Below are 16,768 nucleotides of genomic sequence, written 5' to 3'. Positions count from 1 at the left end.
CCCAAGGAAGTAAAATTAATTTGTGCACTGTTTATTTCCAGTGTCCTACCCAAGTATGAGGGCTCAGGGGTGGAGCGATAGCCCTGAGTTGGAGACCGTGCAGACAGGCTGTGAGTTGGGGAGCCGGGAAGACTCTCACTGGAGGACAGAGAGCGATTCAGGGAGGACAAGCTGCGGCTGGTGTGCAGGAGATTGGACTGTTTTGTGATCTTGCGGAACAAGGAGCTACGCTTCTTACTGCGGGATAGAGAAGAGAATAATTAAAGAGGGAAGGAAGGTTTGAATTGGGAACAAAAATAACCGACAGTAATTTACAGTATTTATTAACTTCGTTTAAAAGCACAGTACTGATGGGTTTGCAAGTAATGCGTACTAGCTACATACAGTACACTATTTTAAACTGTTGCTAAGCATTTCTCAAAAACACTGCACAATTTTGCATTAATTCTCTATTATTTTAATCACATCAGACATTTTGTTTTTAACTAACCACTCAGGGCGATGTGCTGCTCTACAGTGTTTTGACAAATTTCCTGTCATTGCTGCATTCAAGATAGCTTTGACCTCAAGCAGTTACTGACTTCGAAGTCTTGTTATAGTCTCCGAAGATATATTTTTTGTAGTACATTAAAATAAATAGAAATCAGGTTCTGCTTTAAATGTATAATGTGTACCTCAGCCACAAAACTGTTATAATCAATAAAGCAAAACACGTAAAGCTCTTCAGTTAGTAAGGCTAACTCCTCTGCGGTCTATAGCCATTATAATAATGAAAAATATGTTATTGAGGCGAGAGTTCAGCTGAGTCGTTGTATAAGTGCAGTGTAGCAGCTACTTGTCCTACTTGTCCTGGCTGTCTTTGCCCATCGTCCTCTTGTTTCGCCGGGCCATCTTGCACTTGTAGCTGGCCTTACGAGCAGGGCCAACTTTAATGGAGGTGTTCTCAAAAGGTGTGGTTGTCACCGTCACCTTGTTGCCACTCTGCACAGAAGAGCAATAATAATTTCCGCACTGACAAGCCCATTTACATAAAGCCTTCTCTTGAAATTGAAAGCTGGTTATTTATATTGCCAGCGCGGAACAACTGAGAATAAATAAGCCTGCTGACCTTGAGGATGAGCTCCACTACTTCAGTGTGGACCAGACCGTGGACGGGCTCCCCGTTGACATGAGTGATGAGGTCACCAGCACAAAGGCCAGCTTCCTGGGCGGGGCCACCGTCCTCCACATGCTGCCAAAACGCAAAAAATATTCAAGTTAACGGAAGGGGGAAAATCACCTCCATGTAAACAGAATGCTCATGTTGTGACTCTCACTGGTAAATCTCAAGACAAGACAAATATTTTCAGATCAGATTATGTAGCATATTTGTGTATGGTGAGATTAGAAAAGTGGCTCTAACGTTCAACAGCAGTGTTAGATCTTGTTATGTCCTTATTGTCCAGCTTTACCGCCGTCCTAATCCTGCTCTGCATTCTAAGTGCTTCCCTTCAGTTTAATCCCCCTTTTTTAAATTATTGATTCCTATTTAATGGCAGCTCCACTTCTAAAAGCACACTCACAAATCAAAACACAGGCCATCCCTCTTTGCGTGAGGTTATGGAGTTCAGCTACAACATTAATACATGTCTGAGAGTTTCTTACCCAAACAATGTGATGTACGCTGTAGATATCACTGTCTCCAATGTAGACTCTGATGGCTCTGAGAGTAAAGCCATATTTCTTTCCGGAGCGGTGGATAGTAATGGGGGAGCGCAGCACACTGACTGCTGGGAAAAAGTCTCTGCTGGGTGAAGAGTCGCGTGACGAAGGGTTGGAGGAGAAAGAGTGGGGCGACATGGGACTGGCCAGCGGGGAGAAGCCGCCATGCTGCTCCACTAAAAGCAAGGAGACGGTAAAGAGGAGAAATAAGTATGACGTATCAGTAGTATTATTAAGTGTTTCATTGTCTCTTTCCTTGCCCTTCTTACCTGACGGTATGATAACAGACAGGGCCGTGGCAGAGGCTGATTTAATGACCTTGTTGCCTGCTCTGGAGTTTCGCTTCTCTCCCTCACCAGACAAATGCTGATGGCGTGCCCTCCGGAGGACCAAGTCATTTGTTGCTCGTGGCCCCAGAGGGTCATACAGAGGAGTCATCACATCCCGGCCGGTTGCTGCAGGACCCGGGGATAATGTGGTGATGGCTGTGGTAATGCCCGGTGTCTCTCCTGGCCTTGGAGATTTGTCTGTGAGCACACAAATTGATAACAATGTTAAAAATGACTCAGCTGACTCAACAGTAGCCACCTTATAGGCAAAACCTCTTTTGCTTTCTCTATCTGCTCTAAAATCTGTCACTTTCTCTCCTTGCAAACATTTCACTATCTTTGAGGCTTTCCCGCCTGCTGACACACCTGCCCCATTGATCTCCTTCAGACTGTTCCTTTGCTCCAGCAGGCTCGGTGAGGGGACAGTAGTCCCGTCCAGCGAAGTGCCACGGACCTTCATGTAGTTCTGGCGAGACAGGAATTCGGACTCGCCCTCTAGAGGTGAGGCAAAACGATGCGTGTCCATCAGAGCTGAGAAGCGTCGTCGGGCACCAAGAGGAGGGCTCGCATCACCTTCTGTGTAGAGGGACTCTGAACAGGACAGGCGCTTCCTGTAAGAGAAGGATGCAGTCAGAGAAGGTAATGGCACAAATTTCTCTGCAACCACGCAAGTGACTGTCTGCTCTAACAGTGCAGCAATGACTATTACAGACCTACAGAACCTGTGTGGGTGTGTTTTGCTTTTCCTTCCCTGCTTTCGGTAATTACCATTCTACAAAAATTCAGCCGATGGGAATGTCTATGATTCTAGACTAGGAATAATAAAAACTCACAATTTAAGAAATATGACAAAAAGTCTGAGATGATACTTTTTTTTTTTAATTTCTAAGGAAAACATTTCTTTCTAGTTAATGAACCACATCACTTCACTTTGCATTTGAATTAGCAGTAATTAAACACCAGTGATTTTTTTAGCAGAGAAAGACGGGACACAATCAGATCATGCATTTTTATTATTTTTCTAATTAAATCATAATTAAATAATGAGCTGTAAGAAAAAACACTTGGTTGAAGAGAGAGATGATACAGATAATGTCCATTTGTTTTGGATGGGGAGAAAATATGTAAGGTAATAAATAAGGAGTCTCTTGATTTTCTATTATGGAGACAGAACCTATCAGTTATTTCCTTTCACGTGTGAATACAGAGTGATTTCAATCCCGACAAACAGCCTGAGGTGAAATGGAGACATGAGAAGTAATGGAAATCAGTTTCCTGTGTATGCAAACCACAGTACGAAGGAATTAGATCTCACAATGAGAGTAAATTTTCCATTTATGCGAGCTACAAACTAAAATGATTGATGCAAGCTAATTAGAGGTCTTTAGTTTTCAATATTAAGATTGAGGCAGGCGTTTCCTGTAACAGACGAAGAGCTAATAAGCTGTGTCTGTTAGGAACTGAAACAGCTTCAGAATCGAGGGTACAAGTATCATTGAACCACTTGCACTCAAACTAATGAAATGGAATAAAACTAATGAATCTGTTGAACAGAAACATATGAGGCACCAATCAAACTCCGCTCTCCTCCTTCAGACTGGGTGGATCTGATGCTGTTTTTGTCTCAAAGTGAGTGCAAATCCTCACACAAAGATCTTTTTATACAACGAGTGTCAGAACTGGTGTGAGTGAGACGGAAATAAAACTCCACACAAACTGAAATAAGTGAGGCTGCCAAAAGGAAAAAACCTTCAGGGAATCACCTCATGAACATCCTCATACGTTGCTTAGGTGTAAAGAACACCCCTCCTTACTGTGTCATACCTACAATAAACTGAACCTTATTCAGTGCTGCCCACCACTCACATCTCAGGGGATCCAGTCCTCCAGCTCTTGTCCCTCATGCTGAAGCTGCCCATGCTCTCTCTCTTCGTTACCTTGTCCTCCCGTGGGCCCTTGTGTTCCCGACGGGACACGGAGCACGTAGCTTTCTGTTCCAGCTGAGAAAGATGCTCCATGCTGCTGTACACCTGCAGCGGGACACAGTCAGATCGATGAGCATTTGGTCTATTGCCTTTGATTAATAGCTCAGGAGAAATGTTGCTTTTGAGTTGGAGTTGCAGATATACATTCTGTGTGAATTTGTTTCAGACACATGCCTTTATTTCAACAATTACTGGTGATATGATGATTTTTATTATTCAGTTCAGGTGGAGATAGAGTGTTTTTGGCATAGACTGTAGATAAAAGTCTGTGACATCAACCAAAGCTTGATGTCATTTTTTTTTTTCCTGAAACCAGCAACTTCACAAAGCTGCCCAGCCTAAAACGCACACTGCTTTATCATCTATTTTACTCTAATTGGTAACATAACTTACAAAATTAGTAGCATGCAGTATTCAGTATGATTGTCAAGACTGAAGTCTCTTCAGGAAGGTATTTATGAGGTTATAGATTAAGCGAGTGCATAGTTTGCATAGCTTTCCTATGGAAAACTATGCAATCCCACTTCAGTTTCCTTTGAGCCACGTACCCATTTGACCTGGAAACTTAATCTTTTCAGTCTATAGTTTCTGGTAGCAACCTGGCATAAAATACACAAATAAATGGACTGGTTGTGCTTTAGACTATAAGTGTCATTCGGCCAACCACCGAGTGCACCTACGCACTTTTATCTAACATTTACCGATGGATTGGTAAGAACTTGAGTTTCCGTATCTCGCCCCAAAATATTTTAGCACATGGACAGGAGGAGCCAGCGATACTTCTGATTAGAAGGCAACCCGCTGCATTGCCTGAGCTACAGCCAACCAGCGGGGAAGATGTCATATTCCTTAAATTTCACCAGCTTTTGCACTTCAGTTTATTTTTACAGGTCTGCTTATGTATGAAAGTTGCATAAAGGATAGAGCCAGCAGTATAACAAATAAAATAATCAGATATTCACCAAACGTCTGTAGCTCACTCATAATCACTGCCTGAGGCTACATCCAGTGCTGTATAACACACCTGAATCCCCAAGCAAACTGTCTGTGGTCGCACTGCAATTTCAGTTATAGGAGATAAAACCGCCCGCCATGAGTCTGAAATGCCAAATCGATGGAGGACTTGTTAATGGAGTATCTCGGTCCAGGTTTTAGCTTTCAATGTGGTCTGCCAGCTCAAAATGTGTGCAGACCATTAAAAAAAAGATTTTACTCTTTTAGATGATTCAGCCTTTAAAACATGCATATATGCCTCCTTAGGAAGCCTCTAACAGCTCAGGTTTGCAATTTCTGTGGAAAATTATGTGTCACAGTCTGGCCAAAATACTTTAAGAGTCTGATAAGGAGAACATTATGAGCTGTTAAATTTTAGGACATTCTGGCAGTCGTAATTCTCACTATTGGCAGCTTCAATTCAAAAATACAAATTTCCACCTTGGCTTTTGCAGATATGTGAGTGAGCAAGACTGGAGAAAATGTCCATTTGGAATTTATTAACCAGTTTGCTTTGATGCAAGTCTGTGTGCATTATGTAATCATGGCAAATGGTTACTGTGCTATATAATCAGTGGGGTTTAATCGTGGGAACACTGTGCATCTAAAAGTAAAATGCAGTTAACTCATTTGCCTAACATATGTTTGAGAGTAGAAGGAGGCATAAATCTTTGGGAGCATTGTGTCAGGAAGGCCCACCCAGGGTAAAAAAACAAAGTGGATCTCTCAGCTGCCTGTTTTTAGAAGATATTGTAGAAATATTACAATATCACTAATCTATGAATTTAAGTACAGTATTTTTGTTTTTTTTTTTATTATCAAATTAAGTGGTTAAGAAGCTTTGCACTACTGTAAAGACACTCCCAGCAGCATGAATGTTTTCTCTGCATGCAAGTGAGTATTAACGTACCACAAAGACATGTGCATAATTAAATTGTAAGGCCTTTATTATGTGCAGAGTAACACAGGAAAGCTAAGCTGTGTGGGGGAGGACAAGAACTGAGCTGTGTTAAGGAAAGCCTGAAGAATATTCTGCAGTGCACCATGGAAACAAGTATCAGCTGAAGACTGAGCTATCGGCTCAGCAGGAAAAACAATGTTAACAGCTACAAACAATTTCTTAGCTTCATGCATTCCTTCATTTGTTAAATGCACCGCAGTCATTTAGCAGCAGTTTCTTCTGTTCTATCATCTAGTTTTATCTTTGTTTGTTAGTGGTTCAAGAGGATCGAGACAATACAGCACTATGTAAAACCCCTAATTTTCTTTATATTTTGCTTCAAAGGAGTCAGATTTTCTTGTATTTTTTAAAGTGATCTTCAGCAACAGTTCTCCAGGCGTTCTGAAGGTACTTAAAGTCATTAAGCTCATTTACAGTCATTCACTCTCAGTCCAGTCCTACCTGATACTTTTTTTCATTTAACTATATGAATCCACTTAACTCTATAAATCACTCAAACATTAAAAGACACCTAATTCAAGGGAACAACCAGTGTTGTGTCTACAAATAACAGGCAACTTAACTTAGCAAAGAATCAATTTTACGCTGTACCTTCAGGCACTTTGACACTAGCAGTATGTCGTAAAAATTGATAATTTCTTTAGTTGAATATGAGAAATGACAGTGCTAGCAGAGTTTGATAGGCATAAAATAGCATTTTTGCGACTGGAAAAAAATCCAGCACAGATCTGACACAGGACCTGAGAGATGCATCTGGCTCTTCAGTTATCCAACCTACTGTTTGCTGAAGCCTCATCAAAAATGGTCTCAGTGGAAAAGTGTCTGTCAACAAGCCCATTTTTAGAGAAGGGAAACAAGAAGAAAAGGCTGAGGACTGAAAATCAGTGTGATGAATTAAAAATTACATTCAAACTGTTTTCAGTATGTAAGGAGGAAGTTTGGAGAGAGGTGTCCAAAGACCACCTTGTGCCATACAGCATGCTATTTAAACTTCCCCTAACTAAGACCCTTATTTAAGTGACCTAACTGTGTTGATGCACATTCATTTTGATTCTTGTTTCTGCCAGAATGCTGATCCATGGATAACTGGCTGCTCACTGAAGCCTCCATGCCCGGACAAACCTGCAAATGCTCCTCGACTTCTGGACAAATCCCCTGCCAAATATAAGTGCTTGTTAAAATTGAAGCCTGAGATTTTACTGGGGCACTTGTCCCAAAAAAGGGGTCTAGCAACACTGATGTATGAGGTGACACATGATATTCTGTTATAGCATGCAGAAGAAAGATTAATGAGTGTCACCAAACCTACTTTAAAAGTGTGCTGGTCTAAGTTTTGCATTCACGCCCTTGTTGGTTGCAGAACGACATTACAATACTAATTAAATTGTTCTTGGATTTCTTGGATAATGATCTAATAGCTTGGTGTCGCAGTGTCTGGGTTTTGTCTTATTTTGAGTTTGGAAACCTTGCTAATCAGTAATCACTTCCTTGTGTATAAACAGTCCTGTCTTCCTTTTAGTCTTTATCTGACAATCTGCTTTCCCTCCTGCATGCTCCGAGTAAGGTTCCTTGTTCCCGTGCTGATAGTCTGGTGTGGACAATGTCAGAAAGCTTTCAAATAAAATACCAAAGTTTGTCTCACTCTCAGTCCAAATGTCAGAGATTTATCTTTAGGGCTACACAAGTAAGAGAGAAGTACCCAGTCTTCACACCAAAGAAACTCAAACCAGCAGACTTTTGCTTATCTAAGCCACTTAACTAATAATTAAAGTAGTTTATGATTAAATTATCATTATTAATAATGATATTTCTACAGCAGTACATTAAAATGAATTAAATTCATAAGTGTATTTGCCACAGATCTTGTCGTTTCAGGGTGCTTGGCAGATGTCTCTGTTCACGTGCAATACCTGTAAAAATCTGCCAAACAGCCTTGCAACGCTAACTGTAACGTTATTTTAAATTTAACTGAAATTGGGATTTCATTGAGGCACTTTCTGTTTCCAAGCAGGGGTGGACGGAGCAAATGGAGGGAAGGCAGAGCGAGTTAGACAAAGAGATATGAAAAGACAGCATGAGGTGAGAAAATCCCATCTGAGAGAGAAAGTGTGACAGAAGAGGGAGTCACAGATCAGAATTGGAGAAGCCAAGCAGAAAGTGTGAATGTGAAAACAAATATAGTTAAAAAGATGTCTGGATCATAACACATCTGTAGATAGGAACAGCAAAAAATGTAGTGTGAGGAATTAGAAAAATAGCAGGTGGAAGACCCTGACTGTCTTAAAATAGAAAGAGAAAAGAGCATCAGCGATGATGGCGGAGTAGGTCCAATTAGAGTTATTAGCAGCAGACATGAGACCTGGTCCGACCTCCAGATGCTACACTATGTACAGGATGAACTACTTTTATCTAAAAATCTTGTCTCTTCACTCATCGAATCCTGTCCGATGTCTGTGTGACAAAATGTGACAGAGTGAGGGAAAAAAAAGTAAAAGTGACTGAGACAGAGATTAAAAAAAGTGAGAGGCAAAGTCAGACCTTGCTGAAGCGAGGAGAGCAGGATGAGAACTGTCTGATCTCCACTGGCTCATCGTCATTGGTGTCATCCTCGTCGTACGTATTGATGTGGTGATAACGATCGGAGCGAGCTGGCAGACACGAGAGAGAGAGAGGCAGAGAAGATAAAATGTGATTTTCCGGCTGGGGTTGTGTCAGAACATCCTTAAATAACCCATGAACCTAATATTAATGTCATTTCACATAAATCCAGACACACGTACTATCAAAGTAGCTTGTGTCCTCCTCTGACTCCAGGTGAGGGATGAACTCTGCCTTCTGTCTCAGCAAACTGTTCCAGTCCAGCTCACTGAAGAAGGAGTGCTGCTTTACCTCAAATGCGCCCCCTGGTGGTGGGGGTGCAAACAGCATTAATTGTTACCCTCATCCAAAAATAAAGATGAATGAGATGAATAGTCTTTCAAGAACAAATGTAAAATATATTGCAGAATGCCAAGTGGATATGATAAGATTTTTTATGATACTTTTTTATGCATTATATAAACGCTTGTGCCAGAAAGTTACAGGTGGACAGGGGAGAAACAGCTTTCCTGTCTGTGTCAAGAGGTGAAGAATTATTGTGCTCTCTTAAAGCCACAGCTTGTTTTAGGTGGCTTTATCTGTCTTTCAGCTAAGCTAGCCAGTGGCTAGCTTTAGCTTCATATTCTGTGGGCACAAAAAGAAACAAGACCCAAAATACTTTTGTTTTATATTGCACCTGTTCCTTTTAATGTTACTTTGCATTCTTATTCTTGTTGCAAATAGCTGCACATGTCAAATCAGATATCAAGTGAAAGAGCAAACCAGTACCTGTACCGAGCCTGACCAGAGGGTTGGTCTGTAACAGGGCAGAGATGAGGGATTGGGCATCTGCAGGCAGGGCCTCATCACCATCTGGCCAAACTATGTCATCTGCCAGAGGCACAAGAAACAGAGAGAAAAAGGTCAGAATAATAATAAAGAAAAAAAAAAACATACTTAGTTTCTGGAACAGAATTCTAAATCTTTGGTTTCTAACCTTTACAGAAGGCTTTAAGTCTTAGTACACTTATCATTAACCACTTATAATCTTTGCAGTTTGAGAAGGCGTTTAAAACATAGTAGCAACATAGGTTTATCACAGTTTCCTCACCTGTGATGACCTGTCCAAACAGCTCCTCAGGAGTGTCTCCAAAGAAAGGCACACAACCCACTAAGAACTCATAGAGGATGATCCCCATGGCCCACCAATCCACCGGCTTCCCGTAGCCTTGGCGGAGAATCACTTCTGGAGCGATGTACTCTGGAGTACCGCAAACCTGTGAGCAATGATTGAGACAATTTGGAGGAATGGAAGAAAAAAGAAAATGAGAAAAGGAGAGAAAGAGGAAGAAAGACAAGTTAATCATCCTTAATAAAAATAAGCTGCTACTGTGGACATCGGCGTAACTTTGTGCTGAACATTGGGGGGGTCAAGATCTCTGTCTAAATAAATAAATAAATCTGGATAAATTCCTAGATGATTAAACATGCAACTATTTTGCTGGTAATAACTGAAATTAGTAAAGAAAATCAACAGCCTATCTATGCAAGATAATTAATAATTTTATTGGGAGGGTCATAACCCCCCTAACCCCCCTGGAAATTACACCCCTGACTGTGGATGTAATGGAAGTGTTCTGGATAAACAAACAGTACATCAATACTGAGTGACACCTAGTGGGAACTATCCAAAACAAGAATTGTGGACAAATTAAATCAGACACATCAGGACAGCCCAATAGTAAGAGTTCTGACTGACTGAGAAATTCTCTCCGCCATAATCTCCACCACAAAGCTGCAGTCTGTTTCTGCAGATGTGAGCTGATTACTGGCAGAAACACAGATGCTTGCTTCCACTGAGAAGATGAAAAGGACACGCGGCCCAATCTGACTGCTCATGACTGGTTTAATTCAGAGTATAAACAATTACTGTAATTGCAAAACAGGATTGTTATGGAGATGGAGGGCATTAATGATTCACTTATTCAGACTAAACAGGAAGCATTCTAATGCAGCATCTTTGTTCGGATAATATTGATTTTGCCAGATGACTTGGCAGGTTTGCATGCGTGGTTGAAAAAAGGATTTTTTAAAATGGGATTCAGCTAATTAGCCCCTAAGTGGACATGCACCTCCTTCATAAAGTTACTAATTAAAAAGTGAAATGAATTATTACCATGTTGCATTGAAATGCTGTACTTCGTGTTTTAACATGTTTAATGTGTGAGGTCGTGGGTACCGTACCTGCTTGTCCAGAAACTCCCTGGCATCTTTCTCAATGTGTCCCTCATACAGGTTGGTGGTGAGGCTCATTAGGCCCATCTTCGACAAGCCAAAGTCAGTCAGCTTAATGTGGCCCATGGAGGTAATCAGGAGACTACAGGGAGAGAGAAAACAGGCATTCATTCTGGCAAATGACCTGAACCCCCCCCCCCAAACAAAACCAAAAACAGAAGTTTTTATACACCTATAAGCCATAAAGCAATCCAAACCAATCCCTCAGCAATTGAGGAGCTGTGTAAAATCTGAATAAAACAGAATGCAGCGATTTGCAAATCTTATAAACCCATATTTTATCTGCAATAGAAAACATTAAACACATCAAATACTTAAACTGAGGAAATTAAATACATTAAACATGTTGAAAAAAAAGAAGTTGGGACTGGGCCATGATCAGAATACTTTATTAAGCTCTGATTATGTGAAAATATGCAGTCAGAGAAGCTCCGACACAGTAAGTACCGAACCAATTAAAGTAAATTAAATGATGCAATATATTACAAAGTTACAAAACATGACAAAATAGTTCTAATAGATATAAATACCTCTGATTATAAATACCCCAGTGTATTACACAAATTACATAAGGCATTACAAATACCATGGCCACGGCCGTGTCGGGAAACTGAGGAGATCCGTTGTTGAACTTCTGGGAGAGGAATGTCTCCTGTTCCCATATAGGATTCAGTCTGGGGTCTTCTTTGTTGTATTTTTGGTTTCATTATTATTTTTAGGTTTCCAGTTAGTGAAAGGACAGAGGACACTGGACACAGACCAGTTCAGCAGCTGGACTTGTTTAATAGGCTGTTGCACTCGATGCAGTTTGCAGTTTTGATTGTCTTGTTGAAATATACAAGGCTGTTCCAGAAAAAGACCTTTGGATGGGAGCGTGTGCCGCTCTAACATCTGTGTATACCTTTCAGCACTGATGGTGCCTTTCCAGATGTGCAAGCTGCCAATTCGATTAATGAATGCACCCGATCAGCGATCCAGGCTTTTGACTTTTAAAGTTTTATCAAGGGCTGTTTGTTAAAGAAAAACTTGGATGAGTTTTGTTTTTGCATTATCTTAGGCTTCGGTCCATGTCTATTATTATTATTATCATCATCCATTCAGTCATCTCTCCATCCACTTTTATGATTTAGGATCACAGGGGGCTCGAGCTGTCATAGGGTAAAAGGCTAGGTACACCCTGTGCAGGCCATCAGTCTAACATAAGGCTAGCACAGAGGGACAGACAAATATTCAAGCTCACATTCACTCCTATGGCAAATTCAGAAATTGCTTATTAACCCAACCCCTTGCATGTCTTTTAAATGTTGGGGAGGAAGCTTGAGTGCACAGAAAGAAGCACAGTGAGAATATGAAGAAAGGCCCAGGTCATCTGATTGAATCCAACCCAGGACCTTCTTATAGTGAAGCAATAGTGCTAACTGCAGCATTTTCTTCAAGAGAACTGCCGCTCACGTGATAATTTGCCTCTTCTGAACACTCTTTGTAAACCCTTGAAATGGTTTTGTGTGGAAATCTCAGTAATTAGTGAAATACTCAGCTTATCAGCTTGTCAGGAAATAACAAACATGCTACATTCAGAGTCACTTAAAGCACTTTTCTTTCCTGGTCTGGTGCTCTGTTTGAACTTTGGTAGTTTGTCTTGACTATGTCTACAACCCAAAATGCACTGGGTTGCTGCCATATGATTGGCTAATAATATATTTGAACAGGTGTAATTAAACAAGTGGTTATATTGATTGATAATATATTGATTGATAATATAAATTTTAAACACTCACTTGTCGGGTTTGAGGTCTCTGTGGACGATCCCATAGTTGTGCAGATACTCCAGGGCTAATACAGTTTCAGCAAAGTACATCCTCGCAAGCTCAACAGGCAGAGCCCCGATGTTCTTCAGCAAAGTGGCACAGTCCCCACCTGCAATCACATAAACAACACGCGTTACTGTTAATGTGATTTTGTAGTTATAACATAAATCTATGCTCGACGTGTTAAAACTTTCAAACAAATGAAATGAACCCCAGAAAGACATATTTTGATGCTCTGATTAGGGAGAACAAATTCATTAAATGTGACTCGTTGTTTTTATCACCAGAACATTAGAAGTCTTTTCTGAATTACTAAAACGATTTGCTTTTTATGTTTCTATTTTTTGGGTTTTTAATTAATTTTTGTGCCATCCATATTTGGCACTGCCATCACACATGAGTCATAAATTCGTACCTACCGTTGACAGCTCAGTGTGTCTGTGAATCAACAGCGATCTTGACAAAATAATAGAATTCAGCACAAATAGAAGGAAAACTGAGTCGAGCTTTAGCCGTGAGCCAGTAAAACTCCCCTGGCCTTTTTTGTAACTGAGACATTATACTTCACTGCACGTTTCCTGAATGCTTGACCTTCGGTTTAGAAGCCAGAGGCTCAGGTGGCAATTTTTATTCACAATTTTAAAAAAAATAAGTCCAGGAATTGAATGAAAATTAAAATAAAAAAATGTAGATAAAACAGAAAAGGCCATGGCTACAGCATCCAAAGGAAAGGTGGCGTGAAAAGCGTATCCTGATGTGCTGGAGGTTATTTCACAGATGTAAAAGAGTCAGGGAGGAAATGTGTTACTTTACACACAAGGCACAAACTTGACCAACACACAACAAAAAAGAAATCAAGGCACGTGTTTAGAGTAGCTTCATGCGATCTTATCAATTTGAACTCAGATCTAGTGAAAAACCACAGCCGACCCCCTTACCTTCAACGTACTCCATGACCATGCAGAGGTGTCGTCGCGTTTCGAAGGAGCAGAACATGGAGACGACGAAGGGGTTCTCCGCAAATGTGAGTATGTCCCTCTCCACAAACGCCTGCTGGATCTGGTTCCTCAGGATCAGATTCTGCTTGTTGATCTTCTTCATGGCGAAACGCTGACGTGTCTCCCTGTGTCGCACCAGGTAGACGGCGCTGCAACGCAGGGGAGACAGAAGAGTACAGAACAGAAGAAATGAGGTATTGAGGAAAACAGCAGGTGGTACAAACTGCAGAGGATATTTCATCTCCTTTCAGACACGAGCTCAATAAAGTGTGGCGGTGTGGACACATCAAGGAGGATATTAAGACTTGAAAACCTCCAGCACAAAATGTCAACCCCCGAGCTCGTAATCTTCATTTTCTGTTTGATCCTGAACCGAGTTTTTGAACTACACCTGAAAAATAACCCATTTTCTCTCATGGGTAGATAATGGTAGAATAATGCTGGCCTGCCAAGTACAACTCTTTCTTCGCTGATCCACCTTACTCAGCTTTTGACAGCCTTTAACATGCAGCAGCATGTGACCCGGTCAAGGTGGAGAGGAGACCATATGTTACTCGTGTGTTTACATCCCCACTGGCTGTCTCTCTTTGCTGTGAAGTGCATTTTAAATGTATTATTATTTTCTTTTCTTTCAAATTATTGAATCCCTGAGAATCCCGATTCCTGACAACATGTCAAATGTGCATTTTAAAATACATCCCATCTGAATCTCTCTGTGCGTTTTAATTATTCTCTGTGACAGAATGAAGGATTAAGCGCTGCTTTTAGTGTCTGTATTTATTATTTCTTTTTTTTTTTCCTGTGCCGTGCCAATTATATTTCATCCCTCATGGCATTACAAGACAATATTATATATCAACACTAAAAATACATAAAACCTTGCTAATAATTTTTATCTAAACAAAAATTTACAATCACCAAATTCTATTTTTGGTAATATTAATAGAAGTACCTTTGTTGTTTTGTGATCTAACTCAAGTTTTCAGGGGTTTTTCCCAAGCTTCATCATCTTTTAGTTGGTATTTTTGGCTCCTGCTCACATTTCCGGTATTATCATTAGTATTTATATTAGTATTCACACTGCCACTGTCTTCTTTACATCCCAGGATCCTGAGGACTTCAGTGACTGCTACCGTGTCCCAGTAACATTTTCTATTAAATGTTGATTCATTTGGGTGCATGATTGGGATCATTATGCTAATAGAAAATCTAGTGATTACCAACCTTCAATTTCTGAACCCAGGGCATTATGATTTTGTTTTTTTCGGAACAGAAACCATTATCAGCTTTGCAGCAGTAACAACATATCAGCAGATTACATTATAGGGAAATCGTTTACAGGCGGACACAAGTACCAAAACTGGTACATAAACTGTTTTATGATCACTTGTTTGATAAAGCCAATTAACAATTTGAAAACACAAGATCTTGGCCACTTTCAGTATGGCTGTTGACAAAGGCAAGAACATGTAATTTCTACAGTAAACTAGTCTTGCTTTCTGAATGATCTTATTGTTAAATCATGCATATTCAACCATTTAGAAGTCAACTTGTAGAAATCTGAAACATTTTTGGTTTTTTAAAAACTTGCTATCAGGGATTTGGGAGGAAACTGAACCCCACATACATTTTTGTTCATGTGTCCATGAACAAAATAGTGTCTGTGGATGCAGCTTGCAGTGTAACAAGTGCTTTGAGTACTAGGTGAAAGCAAAAGGTTAGGTTAGCTGGTGATTCTGAAGTGGCTGTTGGCGTGACAGTAAATGGTTATCTGTCTCTCTGTGGTAGCCTGCTAAAAAAAAATAGGCTAAAAAAAAAGATGACGGATGTGCCAGCATGAGAGAGCTGAGCCAAAGATAAAGGAGACTTCATGCATCAAATACATGAAGTTCATTAAATTGCACAGGAAAAAAATGTCAGCGGATGAATGTTAAATGTCCTAACCGAGTTGTATGTGTCATAGCGCTATCACATGGGTGAAAAGGCAGTGCCTCCACCTGCACAGCACTCTGCAGTTGTCATCGGACTACTGAAGTAACATGTAGCACATGTGAAATGCTCGGCTTTACTTGAGACAAATGAGCTCTTGAGAAGCTTTGAAGTTATAAATTTCAGTTATTTATAGTCAAAGGTACGGTGGCCCTGAAAGCTCAAAATACACTCCAACTTGAAAAAGACTGCATAGAAAAAACGCTGTATAAGCACACAAAACACAACAGAAATGAGGCATTTATCTGAAGGACCAACTGCAGCGGTTACAAAAACTAAAATATGTAAAGGACTGCACCGAGACACGCTTAAAAGTCTTCATCAGTTTTGTGAGAAGAAGAAGAAAAAGATGCAAGATAATGTTTTTTTTTTATTCACATGATTCATATAACACTGTAGATACGCTTGCTATTAGCCGTGTAGTGTTAGCTTGTTACATCCGCAGCTGGTCCGTCACATTATTATCTCCCTAAAAATACTTCAGTTGTATTTTTCTAGTTCTGTCGTGTTTTAATCATGTTCTATTTTATTTTGTGTGCTTTTGCGTGTTTTCTCTTTGTTGTATTTTCTTAAGTTGTGCATTTGACCTTTCGGGTCCACCATACTTGAGCATTTAAGTCAAGAGTGTAACTGGTGAAATTTAGCCAGAGTTTGAAATTCTGTAATAGGCTATGTGCGCCTCAGCATATGCTACTTCTGGTGGGAAAACTCGTGTAGAGCGCTTAGTTTCCGGCGTGATATTCGCGCCTTGTTTACGGTCGGGTTTTCCAAAACAAGTCAACCAAATGGATGAATCAAGCGGCGATTTATATTTCTCAAGACGTCTTGGGCATTTACCGAATAAATCTGTAGATGATGTTCATCGACTTGTCGATATTTTGAAGGTAAGTCACAACATACCCTTCGTAAATACTGATATATCGAGACCCTTACCAGCAATCATTCATTCATTTTTTAGATCCTGTGACTTTTTTTCACGATTTGTTGACGTGCTGTGTAGGTGTGTACTTGACTGTGCACGCTGATGTCGACATAACGGGGAGACATCTGGCTTTGACTAATGTTCGCCTGTAGTTTGAATGCTGAACATTTGCCTGTTTAAATCATTAGAACTGTCACTATACAGAGATGT

General features: G+C 40.3%; 1 protein-coding gene across 4 annotated transcripts in view; it reads right to left on the bottom strand.

The window, feature by feature from the left end:
* The window catches only part of LOC120729097 (microtubule-associated serine/threonine-protein kinase 1-like), a 77,539-nt gene that overhangs the window by 4,514 nt on the left and 56,257 nt on the right, over nt 1-16,768 (bottom strand). For all 4 annotated transcript variants that reach the window (XM_040024539.1, XM_040024537.1, XM_040024540.1 and 1 more), the window contains exons 13-26: nt 13,588-13,796; nt 12,620-12,758; nt 10,791-10,923; nt 9,658-9,823; nt 9,336-9,437; nt 8,750-8,872; nt 8,508-8,617; nt 3,897-4,060; nt 2,397-2,641; nt 1,971-2,228; nt 1,645-1,877; nt 1,109-1,231; nt 845-981; nt 50-237 (exon numbers count right to left, since the gene is read on the bottom strand). In XM_040024539.1, the coding sequence (XP_039880473.1) occupies nt 50-237; nt 845-981; nt 1,109-1,231; nt 1,645-1,877; nt 1,971-2,228; nt 2,397-2,641; nt 3,897-4,060; nt 8,508-8,617; nt 8,750-8,872; nt 9,336-9,437; nt 9,658-9,823; nt 10,791-10,923; nt 12,620-12,758; nt 13,588-13,796 (2,330 nt within the window). The remainder of the gene's footprint in view (nt 1-49; nt 238-844; nt 982-1,108; nt 1,232-1,644; nt 1,878-1,970; nt 2,229-2,396; nt 2,642-3,896; nt 4,061-8,507; nt 8,618-8,749; nt 8,873-9,335; nt 9,438-9,657; nt 9,824-10,790; nt 10,924-12,619; nt 12,759-13,587; nt 13,797-16,768) is intronic.

Source organism: Simochromis diagramma, unplaced genomic scaffold (assembly GCF_900408965.1).
Source record: "Simochromis diagramma unplaced genomic scaffold, fSimDia1.1 OVJJ01000302.1, whole genome shotgun sequence".
NCBI lineage: Eukaryota > Metazoa > Chordata > Actinopteri > Cichliformes > Cichlidae > Simochromis > Simochromis diagramma.
Note: the sequence above shows the minus strand (reverse complement) of the source record. Positions and strands in the feature narration are given on the sequence as shown.